The 16,800-nt window shown below is 35.1% G+C and overlaps 1 protein-coding gene across 3 annotated transcripts in view; it reads right to left on the bottom strand.

The window, feature by feature from the left end:
- Window positions 1–2,073: 2,073 nt before the first annotated feature.
- Window positions 2,074–16,800, bottom strand: part of LOC306996367 (uncharacterized protein) — a 215,511-nt gene continuing 200,784 nt past the window's right edge. Inside the window, exons 1-3 of one of the 3 annotated variants that reach the window (XM_079608777.1) lie at window positions 11,630–11,789; window positions 5,254–5,673; window positions 2,074–5,034 (exon numbers count right to left, since the gene is read on the bottom strand). In XM_079608777.1, the coding sequence (XP_079464903.1) occupies window positions 2,618–5,034; window positions 5,254–5,287 (2,451 nt within the window). In that variant the 5' untranslated portion in view covers window positions 5,288–5,673; window positions 11,630–11,789 and the 3' untranslated portion in view covers window positions 2,074–2,617. Of the gene's footprint in view, window positions 5,035–5,253; window positions 5,674–11,629; window positions 11,790–16,800 lie in introns of those variants that run through there. The other 2 variants (XM_079608779.1, XM_079608778.1) reach the window with 2 other exon arrangements.

Raw genomic sequence — 16,800 nt, 5'->3', positions numbered from 1 at the left:
TACTACTGGATTCTACGTGGCTGCGAAGCTGTTCGACGGTTTCAACATGACTGCCCAGAATGTCAAAGGTGGAGGGCCAGGCCAACCATCCCTAAGATGGCAGATCTACCCTCTGCTCGCCTTCGGCTCTACAAGCCTGCCTTCCATTCGTGTGGAATGGACTGCTTTGGACCCTTGCTGGTCAAAATCGGAAGACGTACAGAGAAGCGTTGGGGTATTCTCTTCAAATGTTTGACCACGAGAGCTGTCCATTTAGACCTACTCCCAAGCATGAGTACCGACTCCTTCCTCATGGCTCTTAGAAGGTTTGTTTCGAGGAGAGGGACACCGGCTGAGTTATGGTCGGATCGAGGTACGAACTGCCGCGGAGGTGAAAGGGAGTTACGGGAAGCTTATGTCGCATTAGTTCCTGACATACAACGTCAGCTTGCCCGCCAGAGGATCCATTTCCACTTTAATCCCCCATCGGCCCCCCACTTCGGTGGAGTTTGGGAAAGGGAGGTGAGATCTATTAAATCAGCCTTGTACACGGTCTTGGGTTCACAGTCAGTCCACGAGGAAGTCTTAATGACAGTCTTGCTGGAAGTGGAGGCCATCCTAAACTCAAAACCCTTGGGGTATGTGTCATCAGACGTGGCAGATGCTGACCCGGTGACACCAAATAGTTTCCTCATGGGGCGGCCCGATGGATCTCTGCCTCAAATCATTTACCCAGAATCAGAGATGCTAAGTCGCCGGCGCTGGCGACATTCCCAGGTCCTAGCGGACCGATTCTGGTCTAGGTTCATTAGGGACTATCTTCCAAGCCTCCAAACTCGGCAGAAATGGCAAGCCTCTCCTCCCGACTTGAAGGAGAAAACATTTGTTTTGGTTGTTGACCCCCAACTACCTCGGAGCTTATGGCCTGTGGGACAAGTCATCAAGACCCACCTAAGCCTAGATGGTCATATCCGGTCAGCTGATGTGGAGATAAAGGGCCAAGTTTATACTAGACCGGTAGCCCGCCTAGTTATCCTGCCGGCCTTACCAAAGGATGGACCTAATGCTCCTAACCCTGATTAGTGAAGTCGCCTTTCATGGCAACAAAGATGCTCCACATCTTTGGGGGCGGCTGTATTAAAGGCTCATTCAGTAGGGACTTTTATTATGAAACCGTAGTCATGGTAATATGCAGTTGGTGCGCAGTGTACAGTTGAGCTGCCGCTATCTACTGTGTCTGAGTGATCTGTGCGAGCTGTCAGCTGTAAAGTTGTTGATTCCTGTTTGTTCTTGGTGATTGCTGCAGATGCATTATCATGATGTTAGTCACTGACCTTCAAAGTAAGCCAATTTGATTGTATTTGTGTTAAATGTGATCTGAACAGAGTTATGCATCCGTGACATACGTGCATGCCCGGACATGTCCTGTAGAGATCGTTCTGTGTTATTCAGATCGGTAATATTATTTAAAGTGTGATTATTCATTCTTTATTAAGCTGCAGATCAGTGTTATGGGTTATTAATGATGTGATGTTGGTCTGTTAAGATGTTATAATACCAGACGAGTGATTATCGTCATGTTTGTTTGAATGCTCTTCATATGAGCTATCATGTTATCCATATATGGGCACTGTATGTTATTGATGACAACTGGTCACTTACAGTGTGTATTTTCCTGTGGAATACCTAGTTTCTGTTTATTTAACTGGATGTTGAGTACAGAAATGTCAATGATGGGAATTAATAATAATTATTTTGCATTATTAACCGTGCATGCTTATTATTGTATATATTTAGTTTATTCATTATCTTTATTGTACTTATTTTCCAGACTATGTACATCATTGAATATACTTCTGTGATCCATCCATCTACCTCCAATACACAGTTAATCTGATGACCTGTCTCCTCATTATTTGTGCTCTGACCGGCACCCAGAAGGGTTTACTCACTTAATCAGAACCTAACAGTTCAAAAGCCTCTACAACAGTCCGTGTGGCGCGCGGTTCAAATGAGTTTCGTTCCGCTTTTGGCGCATAAACTTTATTGAACATTTATCAAACTCTTGATATCATTTTGCGCCAGCACATTTAGCTTGAGTTAGGACGCAGATTTACTATATACAATTTATGTTCATTAACAAAAACAGTAACATCTGTTAAAAAAAAGTAACAACATTATTTTTATTTGGTAAAATGTAATATTCTTTAGTTTTATTAAAATTAACCATTGGTCAGCCAGCATCATGCATTTAGATCATGATAACCACAGATAAAATGTAACTTTATGGTTTCTATGGTATTTATGAAAACCAGTAGCCTAAATACATTATTAAAAACTGTAATTATATTCCATTACTCCTTTAATACATTGTCTACATTAATAATTTTATACAATTCAATATATATATCCCACATTTCATGGTGCAGTTAATATTACTAGGCTAACGTTACAGTAAATCCGTGGTAAATGATGGGAATGTGTCGAAGGAAAAGCCTCCTGACTGAATTGCTGCACACAGTGTTTCTCCTGTTCGTCAGCGCTGTTCATCTGCCTTTAAACTAGTTTAAATCACTGAGACATTTGTGTTCCTCGCTGAATTCAAGCACTTCTCACTGGATCTCGTGACCGAGCTCGATCAGAGTAAACGCGTCTGCTCTAGTGAACTCGCGCTGCGCTGCCGTTCCTCCACTGTATGGATCTTCATGTGTCGCTTCAGGGCACTTTTAATAGAGAAACTCTTCCCGCACTGATCACACGTGTGCGGCTTTTCTCCAGTGTGGATCCTCTCGTGTTTTTTCAGAGATGATGATCGACTGAATCTCTCGTCACAGTGTGAACACTTGTAAGGTTTTTCTCCAGTGTGAATTCTCTGGTGCAGTTTTAAATGTTCCGCTCTAGTAAAAGTCTTCTCACACTCAAAGCACATGTACTCTCTCACACCAGTGTGAGTTTTCTCATGTGTATGTAAATTTTGCAGCAATGAAAAACTCTTTCCACACACAGAACATGAATGCGGCTTCTCCTTCATATGAACTGTCAGGTGTGTCTTCAGCTCTGATGACCTAAGAAATGTTTTGCCGCATTGATCACATGTGAACGGCTTCTCTCCGGTGTGGATCTTCATGTGAACATTAAGGTGTGATGATCGACTGAAACTATTCCCGCATTGATCACATGAGAACGGCTTTTCTCCGGTGTGAACACTCATGTGTCGCTTCAGGTGATTTTTAATAGAGAAACTCTTTCCACACTGATCACATGTGTGCGGCTTCTCTCCAGTGTGGATCCTCTCATGCGTTTTCAGATGTGATGATCGACTGAATCTCTTGTCACAGTGTGAACACTTGTAAGGTTTTTCTCCAGTGTGAATTCTCTGGTGCAGTTTTAAACTGCCCGCTGTAGTAAAAGTCTTCTCACACTCAAAGCACATGTACTCTCTCACACCAGTGTGAGTTTTCTCATGTGTATGTAAAGATGACAGCTGTGAAAAACTCTTTCCACACACAGAACATGAATACGGCTTCTCCTTCGTATGAACTGTCAGGTGTGTCTTCAGGTTTGATGCCCTAAGAAATGTTTTGCCGCATTGATCACATGAGAACGGCTTCTCTCCGGAGTGGATCCTCATGTGAAGATTAAGGTGTGATGATTGACTGAATCTCTTCCCGCATTGATCACATGAGAACGGCTTCTCTCCGGTGTGGATTATCATGTGACGTGCAAGACATCGTTTGGTTGTGAAACTGTTTCCACACTGAGTGCAGGTGAAAGATTTATTGGCTCGTCTTTTCTTTAAAAATGTCTGTTTAGTCTTTAAGCGACTCAAAGGTTTTTCTCCAGTTTGGACATGATGTTCCTCCTCCACTTCTCTCAGATCTTCACTCTCCTCCTTCACTTCTCTCAGTTCTTCACTCTCCTCCTTCACTTCTCTCAGTTCTTCACTCTCCTCCTTCACTTCTCTCAGTTCTTCACTCTCCTCCTTCACTTGTCTCAGTTCTTCACTCTCCTCCTTCACTTCTCTCAGTTCTTCACTCTCCTCCTTCACTTCTCTCAGATCTTCACTCTCCTCCTTCACTTCTCTCAGTTCTTCACTCTCCTCCTTCACTTCTCTCAGTTCTTCACTCTCCTCCTTCACTTCTCTCAGTTCTTCACTCTCCTCCTTCACTTCTCTCAGTTCTTCACTCTCCTCCTTCACTTCTCTCAGTTCTTCACTCTCCTCCTTCACTTCTCTCAGTTCTTCACTCTCCTCCTTCACTTCTCTCAGATCTTCACTCTCCTCTTTCACTTCTCTCAGTTCTTCACTCTCCTCCTTCACTTCTCTCAGTTCTTCACTCTCCTCCTTCACTTCTCTCAGTTCTTCACTCTCCTCCTCCACTTCTCTCAGTTCTTCACTCTCCTCCTTCACTTCTCTCAGTTCTTCACTCTCCTCCTTCACTTCTCTCAGATCTTCACTCTCCTCCTTCACTTCTCTCAGTTCTTCACTCTCCTCCTTCACTTCTCTCAGTTCTTCACTCTCCTCCTTCACTTCACTCAGTTCTTCAGCCTCCTCCTTCACTTCTCTCAGTTCTTCACTCTCCTCCTTCACTTCTCTCAGTTCTTCACTCTCCTCCTTCACTTCTCTCAGTTCTTCACTCTCCTCCTCCACTTCTCTCAGATCTTCACTCTCCTCCTTCACTTCTCTCAGTTCTTCACTCTCCTCCTCCACTTCTCTCAGATCTTCACTCTCCTCCTTCACTTCTCTCAGATCTTCAGTCTCCTCCACTTCTCTCAGTTCTTCACTCTCCTCCTTCACTTCTCTCAGTTCTTCACTCTCCTCCTTCACTTCTCTCAGTTCTTCACTCTCCTCCTTCACTTCTCTCAGATCTTCACTCTCCTCCTTCACTTCTCTCAGTTCTTCACTCTCCTCCTTCACTTCTCTCAGTTCTTCACTCTCCTCCTCCACTTCTCTCAGATCTTCACTCTCCTCCTTCACTTCTCTCAGATCTTCACTCTCCTCACTCTCCTCCCTCACATCTCTCAGATCTTCACTCTCCTCGCTCTCTTCCATCGGGTCTTACAGGAAAGAAACAAATATTACATTTATTTTTCAGTACATCAAAATAATTCAAAGAGAGAAATATAAAGTAAAAGGACATGAAAGTACTGAAGAAAACCCAGAACATTCTGCACCATTTCATAGTTTAACTGTTTATCTAAATGTGATGAAGTGCTTGAATGTTTCTAACATGAATGTTCTCCAGCATCATGAATGAATGAAGAATAAACACCAACCTCTTTGTTCTTCAGGATCTTCAGTGTGTTTCATTCTGCAGGGTTCTGGATCACTCGTGTTCTCACTGTCCTCTTTAATAAACTCAGTCTCTGCAGATTTCAGCTCTTCCTGATGCTTTCATGCTCGTCTTCACTTGTAACTGATGGGGATTTACAGCATTTATTGGAGAATTACTGTGGGAGGAGCTTCACTGATGATGTGATTGCAGTGGGAGGAGCTTCACTGATGATGTGATTGCAATGGGAGGAGCTTCACTGATGATGTAATTGCAGTGGGAGGGGCTTCACTGATGATTTGATTGCAGTGGGAGGAGCTTCACTGATGATGTAATTGCAGTGGGAGGGGCTTCACTGATGATGTGATTGCAGTGGGAGGAGCTTCACTGATGATGAATTCCAGTGTGGGAGGAGCTGATCTGCCTAAAATCAAAAATATCAATTACTGAGCTTTGATTTTATAATAAATTACACTTCTAAGCATTTTTGTATGTCTATCTATTCATCTTACAGTAACTGATGCCAATTAATTTATTATTTTAATGCTAATCCTAACATTATCCTGCTTCTTCATTAAAATACAGGTATCTAGAAATAAAGAAACGAATTTAAATAATTTAAATTCTTCCAAATATAAAAAAATGGTAAGAAATCAGTTCATAAACACAGAAACCATAAACACAGAAATAAACATATATATAGTAGCCAACAAATCCCCTCATTCTGCTGACACCAATGAAATGAGCTTTAAGTGACAAAAGTGATTTACAGGAGATCTGGAGACATCAGCATAATAAATGAGGTGAAAACAGGAACTATTGTCATGAGATAAAGAGTGTTTTCAGCAGATCTGTTAATATTGATGAGCCTCAGACTATCAACACTCATTCAACAAGCCATTCAGGATCATCAGCAGATCATCTCACTTTATTCTGAGTGTTTGCTGTTAGAAACACATTATTTGAGTCAGATAGATGACTAAAGACTATTAAACTGCTCCATTGAAAGGCAATACTGTTATTTCTCACACTATGACATGGATAAAACATCAATAACACAAAAACAATCACTAATGACACTCATCCTCATTAACCACTACAGATAAATAATTACAGCAGCATAATATGTCCAAATTAATCTAACTTAATAATTTTTTTAATATTTGAACCAAAACCAAAAATGTGTTAGGTTGTGCCCCTAATAAAAAAAATCCAGTTCATTCCTTATTAAATGTGTTTTTAGGCATTGTAATTGTGTTGACTATTACATGTATATATTGTGTTTCAGCTCAGCTGATTTTTGGATTGATCGTAAAGAAGATGGAAGTTTATAAGTGAGATTAAAAACAAGCTTAAAAGCAGCAAGCCGTTATCGATCATAAATTTATAAGAAAAATTGGTAACACTTTATTTTGATGGTCCCTTTGAACATTCTGTTAACTATAAGTAACAGTGCAACTACATGTCAACCAATTCTCATTAGAGTATTAGTAGACTGTCTGCTTAATATCTGCAAACTCTTTATTGTGACCGTATAATCATGTTTTGTTTTAGAACCGAATACGGTATATTATGTATTAGTAATAAGTGCATTAGTAGAAAGTTTACATTTTACTTGTTTGCAATGGATTTTTTAAGACTATCACCGGTCACCCAAGTCTCCTGTACTTGTGAAACCATAGTGAACATTACGTACTCTTAACTAACATACAAGTTTAAGAACACAAAAATACTTCAAAACAACTGCAACACGGACTGCATTGCAGGTCTTTAGACGCATAAGCTGCAGCAATATCACCACTATCCATCTGGACAGGCTGGGTTTCGAGGCGGCGAGACCCTTGGTGCGCCCACAAAACTAAACGAAAAGCTGCTCCGAGCACCTGAAGGCGGCGGAGCGTGTGATGTAAATTCTCAGCGCTCTGACAGGACAGAGGAGGTTAGCGTCGACCTCGCTGCCGGATGTCGGCAAAGCTGAGAGTGAAATGATCTGCGCTCTGAAGGGGGTGCCGATCACTTTGGGGACATAGCCATGTCTCGGTTTAAGGACGACTTTAGAGTCCCGGCACCAACTCCGGGAACCACGTCTGGTTCTCTCATCGGGGGGCTATGAGGAGCACCGAGTGATGCGTTTCCCTGATTCTCCTGATGACCTGTGGTAACAGTGAGACCGGAGGGAACGCGTACAACGGGCAGCTGGGCCACGCTTGGGCCAGGGCGTCCTCGTTCTTCGAAAAATACCTTGGGCAGTGGGCGTTGTCTTTCAACGCAAAGTGGTCGACTTTCGCACTGCCGAAAAGGCTCCACAGTAACTAGACTGTCTGCGGGTGCAGGGACCATTTCCCCGGGGGAAATGTTTGTCCGGGCCATCGTTCAGGCGTCCCGGCACATGCGCGGCTCTGAGCGAGGGCAGTGAGTGCTGAGCCGAAACGAGCAGGCGTTCTGCCAGATCGCAGAGGACTCTGGATCTGACACCGCCCTGGCGGTTCACGTAGGATACCACAGACATGTTGTCCGTGCGAACCAGTACGTGGTGGCCCCGCAGAGATGGGAGGAAGTATTTCAAAGTGTTCTCGACCGCTATCATCTCCAGACAGTTTATGTGAAGGCACTTCTCCGAGTCTGACCAGAGGCCAAAGACCGGTTTGCCCTCGAAAAGACCGCCCCAACCCAGGTTGGAGGCGTCCGTCGAGATGACTTTTCGGTAGGAGACAACTCCCATTGTCACTCCCCGCTGATACTAGTCGGCCGCTATCCAGGGCTGCAGAGCTGAAACACAGCTCTGAGTCACTCTGATTCGTGAGCCGCCGGAGGCCCAGGCTCGGTGAGGTACACGAGCGTTCAGCCAGCGTAAAAGAGGGCGCATACGCAGTAGACCCAGCCAGAGCACTGGTGCGGCTGAAGCCATAAAGCCCAGCATTCTCTGAAACGTTTTCAACGTGGGGGAGCCAGAAGCTCGATGGGAAAGTTCCGGCGAGCGTTCGCAGGCGACAACGGGCTCCGGTGGTCTCTGGGCGCTGTGTTTCTTCTTACACGGGCCACTGGAGAGAGGCGGAGTGACAGCTTCGGCGCCAAACACGGCAAGTCGAGCCCGCAGGGTCAACCTTTGGCAGTTCTTCGCAGTGGATGCAGCCTCCCGAAGACAGAGCAAGGGCTGCATGGTCTCGGCCCAGGCAGAGAGCGCAGATCACATGGCGGTCTCCGTCGCTGAGCGTGGCTCTACAAGAGCCACAGGAAAAGCGAGGCATTTTGCAACAAACGCCTCGTGCTCTTTCAGACACATGAGTCGCGGCGGCGAACACACGGAGAAGAATATAAAAAGGATACTTTGTCGCCGGATAGTGTAGCAGGCACGGATGGCTGAAGGCGGCGAAGACGGCCGGCTTCCTCAGACGCTTTCCTAGGCTCGTTGTAGTGATGCTCCGATTGATCGGCCGCCGATCATGATCGGCCGATATTGGCTAAAAATAGCTTGATCGGCAAACCCCAAAAGCGCCGATCAAAAAAGCAGATCACGTGACGTAAATTACTCGCGCAACTTTTTTCCACCTGCATGCGTGGCGCACGGGCACACAACAGCAGAACGGAGCTTGCCAGTGGCAACATGAGTTCTTCTCCCATCTGGAAGTTTTTAAAAAGTCATTTCCAGAAACGCTGGTCGCAGAGAGTCATTACAAAGTAGCAAAAAAGTAGTCGTAGCCTACAAAGCGGAGCTGTAGAGCAGGGGTCTCCAACACGGCGCTCGTGGCCTGACTGGAGGGAGCTCGCCAAGGGGCCGTTCACATATCGCGTCTTTTGCGCGCTCAAGTTTGTTCTTTCAAATGTAGGCGTGCGGCAAGCGCGCTCATTATAGAAGTGATGCATTAAGAAATATCAACTTCAGAATTGCGCAAAAGCTAAGTTACTAAAACTTCTTTGTCGTTGTGGAGAGTGCAGTGCATGGTTGCATAGCAACGACAGACGGCACGGGAAAATCGGACCGAATTTTACTATTAATAATAAAATATAAGCTAATGTGCATTGTAAATGTCAGTAATTGATCTTTTTTTGACTCATTCTTTTTATAAGAAAATTATTTAAAGGCTGAAATATGAGGTTTATCTTTTTATAAAACCTTTTTTGTCAAAACTTTATTTGCACTTGGTAGATAACATGTTGCAAGACACTCTTTTAAAATCTAGCCATAATTGATGTTATTATTTTAATGCTTATGTAAACAAAAAGTGCATATTGATGCTAATTTTATTTGTTATTTGCTGATTAATGCGTCCTGTAGGTCTTAAATTTCAATCTTTCTGATCTTAAAATGGTCTTAAATTTGACTTACAAAAGTTATTTCATGAATTTGTGTCTGATTTTTCATAATTGGTTGTTCCAGAAAAAAATTGTTCTTGCCACCTCATAGTTATTGGTAGTTTAATTTCTACAAATGGTGCAAACTCTGCTAGATTATGGATAAAAGATTTCCATTCCACTGCCATTCTATGATCGGCAGTGATCGGCAATCGGCAGATCATGATTTTGGTGATCGGTAATCGGTGATCAGCCCCAAAAATGCTGATCGGAGCATCTCTAGCTCGCTGGTCGCTTGATTCAACGGCGGCGGCTTCTCTCGGAGTCCAGCGATGCATAGAGCTCGCTGAAGAGATGAAAAATCAGCTAAGCAGCCCGTGAGCCCTTCCTTTTATACGCTAAGCCGCCCGTGAGCCCTTCCTTTTATACGCTAAGCCGCCCGTGAGCCCTTCCTTTTATACGCTAAGCCATCCCCATTCTGGCGGGCTATGACGCCTGAGGGCGCGACGTCACGTTAGCAACTTGCATCTTTTGTTATTGGCCAATGCCTGCAGACTGCAGCCAATGGAAATGCTTTACGGAAATTGAAATTTACGTTACACGTATCGAGTGAAAAAAAACAAGTAACAGATCCAGAAACGCACACCGTAGGCTAATCCAGAAATACATGCGTGAGATGCACAAAACACACACAAATGGCGACACATGCTGGTAAAAACTGTAAATGTAATACAGGCCAATCATGTAATGATGATACGTTTTACAAACCAACTGCAAATGTGTTTCACAGTTCCAAAGTGAAATCTATTAAATACAATCTACTGGTAAAGTTTTTGTTTTGGCAAATAAATAATAAAAATACCATAAATCCCCATAAAAGACTGAGTGGCAGCATTTTTTTGGAAAAACACATCTAAAAATGGAAAGAGCTTTACGATTGACTGCACAATTAGATTTGACAACAAATCTGAAGTATATATTTTTTACAGAATGGCGAAAGCTACGCAAATGGATCACTGCAATTCAGAAAAACAACTGATTTCCAGGCAGTGAAAGGTGGATTTGCAGTTATCATTTTGAAACAATATGGGTATTTAGGGGAAAATTAATACCCTACAGTATATAGTGTATTCAATTAAATATTGACACCGTATAATTCTGCATAATTGGATGTTTTAAATAAACACTGACAAAAAACTATACGTTTTAGGGCTAATCTGAATCTAAGTTTTTAAACGTTCAAAACAATATTACTGTAACCATGCCTCATTTCACATCCTTCTCCCACATAAATTTGAAATATTCCAAATGACCCCCCAGCAGGAGTTTATTGCGATCATTATGTTGTTGCGTATCATCAACCTTTTGTCACAATGGCACTGTATGACTGATGTATCGGTTTCATTTCAGATTTTTCCTCTTATTCAACTTGTAGACAAATTTATATATCTAACATTCTGATTAAATATTTGTAAATAAATGTATTTGTCAAATACAATGACATTCACAAACTGACAGTTTGCCACTCTTATTTTTATTGATGGTAAAAAATTAAATAAAAGACAGAAAGATAGAAAAGAGTTTGAATGAGATAGTCAGTTCGACAGAATGAAAAGATAATTATTATTATAATTTTTTTAAATAGTCCGCCCAGTAAATTGTGCCCATTTCCAAAACTGTGAATGGTTAATTCCTATCAAGCAAGCTGATTGAATCTGTGCTGTATAGTGCTAAAAGCACAGCGTGTGCAACGCGAGCTGTTGCCAATGACAACAGATAGTAACGCACATAGCCAATATGATCGCACAAGCCACGATGTAGCTACCCCTAGTAATTTCACGAGCACAAGGATTCTCTGATGATGACAGAGATTTATTGATTGGTTCACCATGAGGATAACCATCCAACTTAAGATGCCGTGAGAACTAAATACACAACAAATAAAGTTAAAATAAAGAATATAAAAGACATAAATAAAGCAATGTTGTCTTTGTAAACTTTTCCAAACAGAATTAAGTTCACTTTAACAGCATAACTATATTTACAGAGATCACTTTTTTCCACACAGCAATACAACTGAAACTTACTTCATTGGCTGCTTATTACCAAAGGAGAACTTAATCTTGCATCTTGTAATATCTTCTGTAACTTCAGATGAGTAAATTAACTTTAATACACTTTAGAAATGTGGAATATAGCTTCAGCTTGCAATGCGGTGTAGACAACTTTCTTCCTAAGTCACTCTGTGCTTTTCATAATAAAAGTCTCCACTCACACAACTCTTGACTAAGCAGTTTCAAATTAAAAGTCCTTAACTAAATATTTATAAAATAATTAAATAAACATGAAAAATAAACTGACTTCTCTTTTTATTTTATTTTAATTAATTTTTGTATTATTATTAGTGCCAAGTTTAGTTGTATGGACTGACAGGGAATCGTTAAGAAAGTCTCTTCCATATGCATTTAGGAACTGTACTTTTGAAAAGGCTTTGGAGCAGAGAAATACTTGCCAATCAGCTCTGGCATGGTGCATTTCTTAAAAAAGTTTGTAGCACATGCAAATGTGCCATCTCAGTAGTCATTACGCACAATGTCAGTAAATATTACGGTGGCACTAATCCCATGCGAATAGACCCTCTGTAAATATGTACATAAATATTCCACAATTTTCTGTTTTAAAGAATTTTTCCACGTTTTTTTTTTTTTTTTTTTTCAACTATTGAGGTGCTTGAAAAAGCATTCAGTTGCATTCTAGGCGCTGGGATGTCAAAACTGTGGCAAAACTCAAGTGTTTTCCATTTAGATTTAACATTTAGATTTAACATTTAGATTTAGATTTAACATTTAGATTTAGATTTAATATTTATATTTATTTATTTATATTTAATATATAGATTTAACATTTAGATTTAGATTTAGATTTAACATTTAGATTTAGATTTAATATTTAGATTTAACATTTAGATTTAGATTTAACATTTAGATTCAGCATTTAGATTTAACATATAGATTTAGATTTAGATTTAACATTTAGACTTAGATTTAACATTAAGATTCAGCATTTAGATTTAACATTTAGATTCAACATTAGATTTAACATTTATATTTAGATTTAACATTTAGATTCAACATTTAGATTTAGATTTAACATTTAGATTCAACATTTAGATTCAACATTTAGATTTAGATTTAATTTTTAGATTCAACATTTAGATTTAGATTTAACATTTAGATTTAACATTTAGATTTAGATTAAATTTTTAGATTTAACATTTATATTTAACATTTAGATTTAGATTTAACATTTAGATTTAACATTTAGATTTAACATTTAGATTTAGATTACATTTTTAGATTTGACATTTAGATTGAGATTTAACATTTAGATTTAACATTTAGGTTTAGATTTAACATTTAGATTGAGATTTAACATTTAGATTTAACATTTAGATTTAGATTTAACATTTAGATTTAACATTTAGATTTAGATTTAACATTTAGATTGAGATTTAACATTTAGATTTAAGATTTAGATTTAACATTTAGATTTAGATTTAACATTTAGATTCAGCATTTAGATTTAACATATAGATTTAGATTTAGATTTAACATTTAGACTTATATTTAACATTAAGATTCAGCATTTAGATTTTACATATAGATTTAGATTTAACATTTAGATTTAGATTTAACATTTAGATTCAACATTTAGATTTAGATTTAACATTTAGATTCAACATTTAGGTTCAACATTTAGATTTAGATTTAATATTTAGATTCAACATTTAGATTTAGATTTAATATTTAGATTTAATATTTAGATTTAATATTTAGATTTAACATTTAGATTTAGATTTAATATTTAGATTCAACATTTAGATTCAACATTTAGATTTAGATTTAATATTTAGATTTAACATTTAGATTTAACATTTAGATTTAGATTTAATTTTTAGATTTAACATTTAGATTTAATATTTAGATTTAACATTTAGATTTAGATTTAATATTTAGATTCAACATTTAGATTCAACATTTAGATTTAGATTTAACATTTAGATTTAACATTTAGATTTAGATTTAATTTTTAGATTTAACAATTATATTTAACATTTATATTTAGATTTAACATTTAGATTTAACATTTAGATTTAGATTTAACATTTAGATTTAGATTACATTTTTAGATTTAACATTTAGATTTAACATTTAGATTTAACATTTAGATTTAACATTTAGATTTAGATTTAATTTTTAGATTTAACATTTATATTTAACATTTAGATTTAGATTTAACATTTAGATTTAACATTTAGGTTTAGATTTAACATTTAGATTTAAGATTTAGATTTAAGATTTAGATTTAGATTAAATTTTTAGATTTAACATTTAGATTTAGATTTAACATTTAGATTTAACATTTATATTTAACATTTAGATTAAGATTTATATTTAACATTTATATTTATAATTTTGATTTAACATTTAGATTCAACATTTATATTTAGATTTAATATTTAGATTTAACATTTAAATTTAGATTTAACATTTAGATTTAGATTTAACATTTAGATTTAACATTTAGATTTAGATTTAACATTTAGATTTAACATTTAGATTCAACATTTAGATTTAGATTTAATATTTAGATTTAACATTTAGATTTAGATTCAAAATTTAGATTTATCATTTAGATTTAACATTTAGATTTAACATTTAGATTCAACATTTAGATTTAATATTTAGATTTAACATTTAGATTTAGATTTAGATTCAATATTTAGATTTAACATTTAGATTTAGATTTAACATTTAGATTTAACATTTAGATTCAACATTTAGATTTAGATTTAACATTTAGATTTAACATTTAGATTCAACATTTAGATTTAGATTTAATATTTAGATTTAACATTTAGATTTAGATTCAAAATTTAGATTTATCATTTAGATTTAGATTTAACATTTAGATTTAACATTTAGATTCAACATTTAGATTTAATATTTAGATTTAACATTTAGATTTAGATTTAGATTCAACATTTAGATTTAGATTTAACATTTAGATTTAGATTCAATATTTAGATTTAACATTTAGATTTAGATTTAACATTTAGATTCAACATTTAGATTTAACATTTAGATTCAGCATTTATATTTAACATTTAGATTTAGATTTAACATTTAGATTTAACATTTAACATTTAGATTTAACATTTAGATTCAACATTTAGATTTAGATTTAATATTTAGATTCAACATTTAGATTCAACATTTATATTTAGATTTAATATTTAGATTTAACATTTAGATTTAGATTTAACATTTAGATTCAACATTTAGATTCAACATTTATATTTAGATTCAATATTTAGATTTAGATTTAACATTTAGATTCAACATTTAGATTCAACATTTAGATTTAACATTTAGATTTAGATTTAACATTTAGATTTAGATTTAACATTTAGATTTAGATTAAACATTTAGATTTAACATTTAGAATTAACATTTAGATTTAGATTTAACATTTAGATTTAGATTAAACATTTAGATTTAACATTTAGATTCAACATTTAGATTTAGATTTAATATTTAGAATCAACATTTAGATTTAGATTTAACATTTAGATTTAACATTTAGATTTAGATTTAACATTTAGATTTAACATTAAGATTCAGCATTTAGATTTAACATATAGATTTAGATTTAACATTTAGATTTAGATTTAACATTTAGATTCAACATTTAGATTTAGATTTAATATTTAGATTCAACATTTAGATTTAGATTTAACATTTAGATTTAACATTTAGATTTAGATTTAACATTTAGATTTAGATTTAACATTTAGATTCAACATTTAGATTCAACATTTAGATTCAACACTTAGATTCAACATTTAGATTTAGATTTAACATTTAGATTTAACATTAAGATTCAGCATTTAGATTTAACATATAGATTTAGATTTAACATTTAGATTTAGATTTAACATTTAGATTCAACATTTAGATTCAACATTTAGATTCAACACTTAGATTCAACATTTAGATTTAGATTTAATATTTAGATTTAATATTTAGATTTAATATTTAGATTCAACATTTAGATTTAGATTTAATATTTAGATTCAACATTTAGATTCAACATTTAGATTTAGATTTAATATTTAGATTTAACATTTAGATTTAACATTTAGATTAAAGATTTTGATTTAGATTCAACATTTAGATTTAATATTTAGATTTAACATTTAGATTTAGATTTAATTTTTAGATTTAACATTTAGATTTAGATTTAACATTTAGATTTAACATTTAGATTTAGATTTAATTTTTAGATTCAACATTTAGATTTAGATTTAACATTTAGATTTAAGATTTATATTTAACATTTAGATTTAGATTAAATTTTTAGATTTAACATTTAGATTTAACATTTAGATTTAGATTTAACATTTAGATTTAACATTTAGATTTAGATTTAACATTTAGAATTAACATTTAGATTTAGATTTAACATTTAGATTTAGATTTAACATTTAGATTTAACATTTAGATTCAACATTTAGATTTAGATTTAGATTTAACATTTAGATTTAACATTTAGATTCAACATTTAGATTTAGATTTAATATTTAGATTTAACATTTAGATTCAACATTTAGATTCAACATTTAGATTCAACATTTATATTTATATTTAACATTTAGATTTAATATTTAGATTTAATATTTAGATTCATCATTTAGATTTAGATTTAATATTTAGATTTAATATTTAGATTTAATATTTAGATTCAACATTTAGATTCATCATTTAGATTTAGATTTAATATTTAGATTTAATATTTAGATTTAATATTTAGATTCAACATTTAGATTCAACATTTATATTTATATTTAACATTTAGATTTAATATTTAGATTCAACATTTAGATTCATCATTTAGATTTAGATTTAATATTTAGATTTAATATTTAGATTCAACATTTAGATTTAGATTTAATATTTAGATTCAAAATTTAGATTCAACATTTAGATTTAGATTTAATATTTAGATTTAACATTTAGATTTAACATTTAGATTAAAGATTTTGATTTAGATTCAACATTTAGATTTAATATTTAATTTAACATTTAGATTTAGATTTAATTTTTAGATTTAACATTTAGATTTAGATTTAACATTTAGATTTAACATTTAGATTTAGATTTAATTTTTAGATTCAACATTTAGATTTAGATTTAAC

The sequence above is a fragment of the Phoxinus phoxinus genome, assembly GCF_949152265.1.
Source record: "Phoxinus phoxinus genome assembly, chromosome: 1".
NCBI lineage: Eukaryota > Metazoa > Chordata > Actinopteri > Cypriniformes > Leuciscidae > Phoxinus > Phoxinus phoxinus.
The sequence above is the reverse complement of the archived record's forward strand: the minus strand, read 5'-3'. Positions and strand labels throughout refer to the sequence as shown.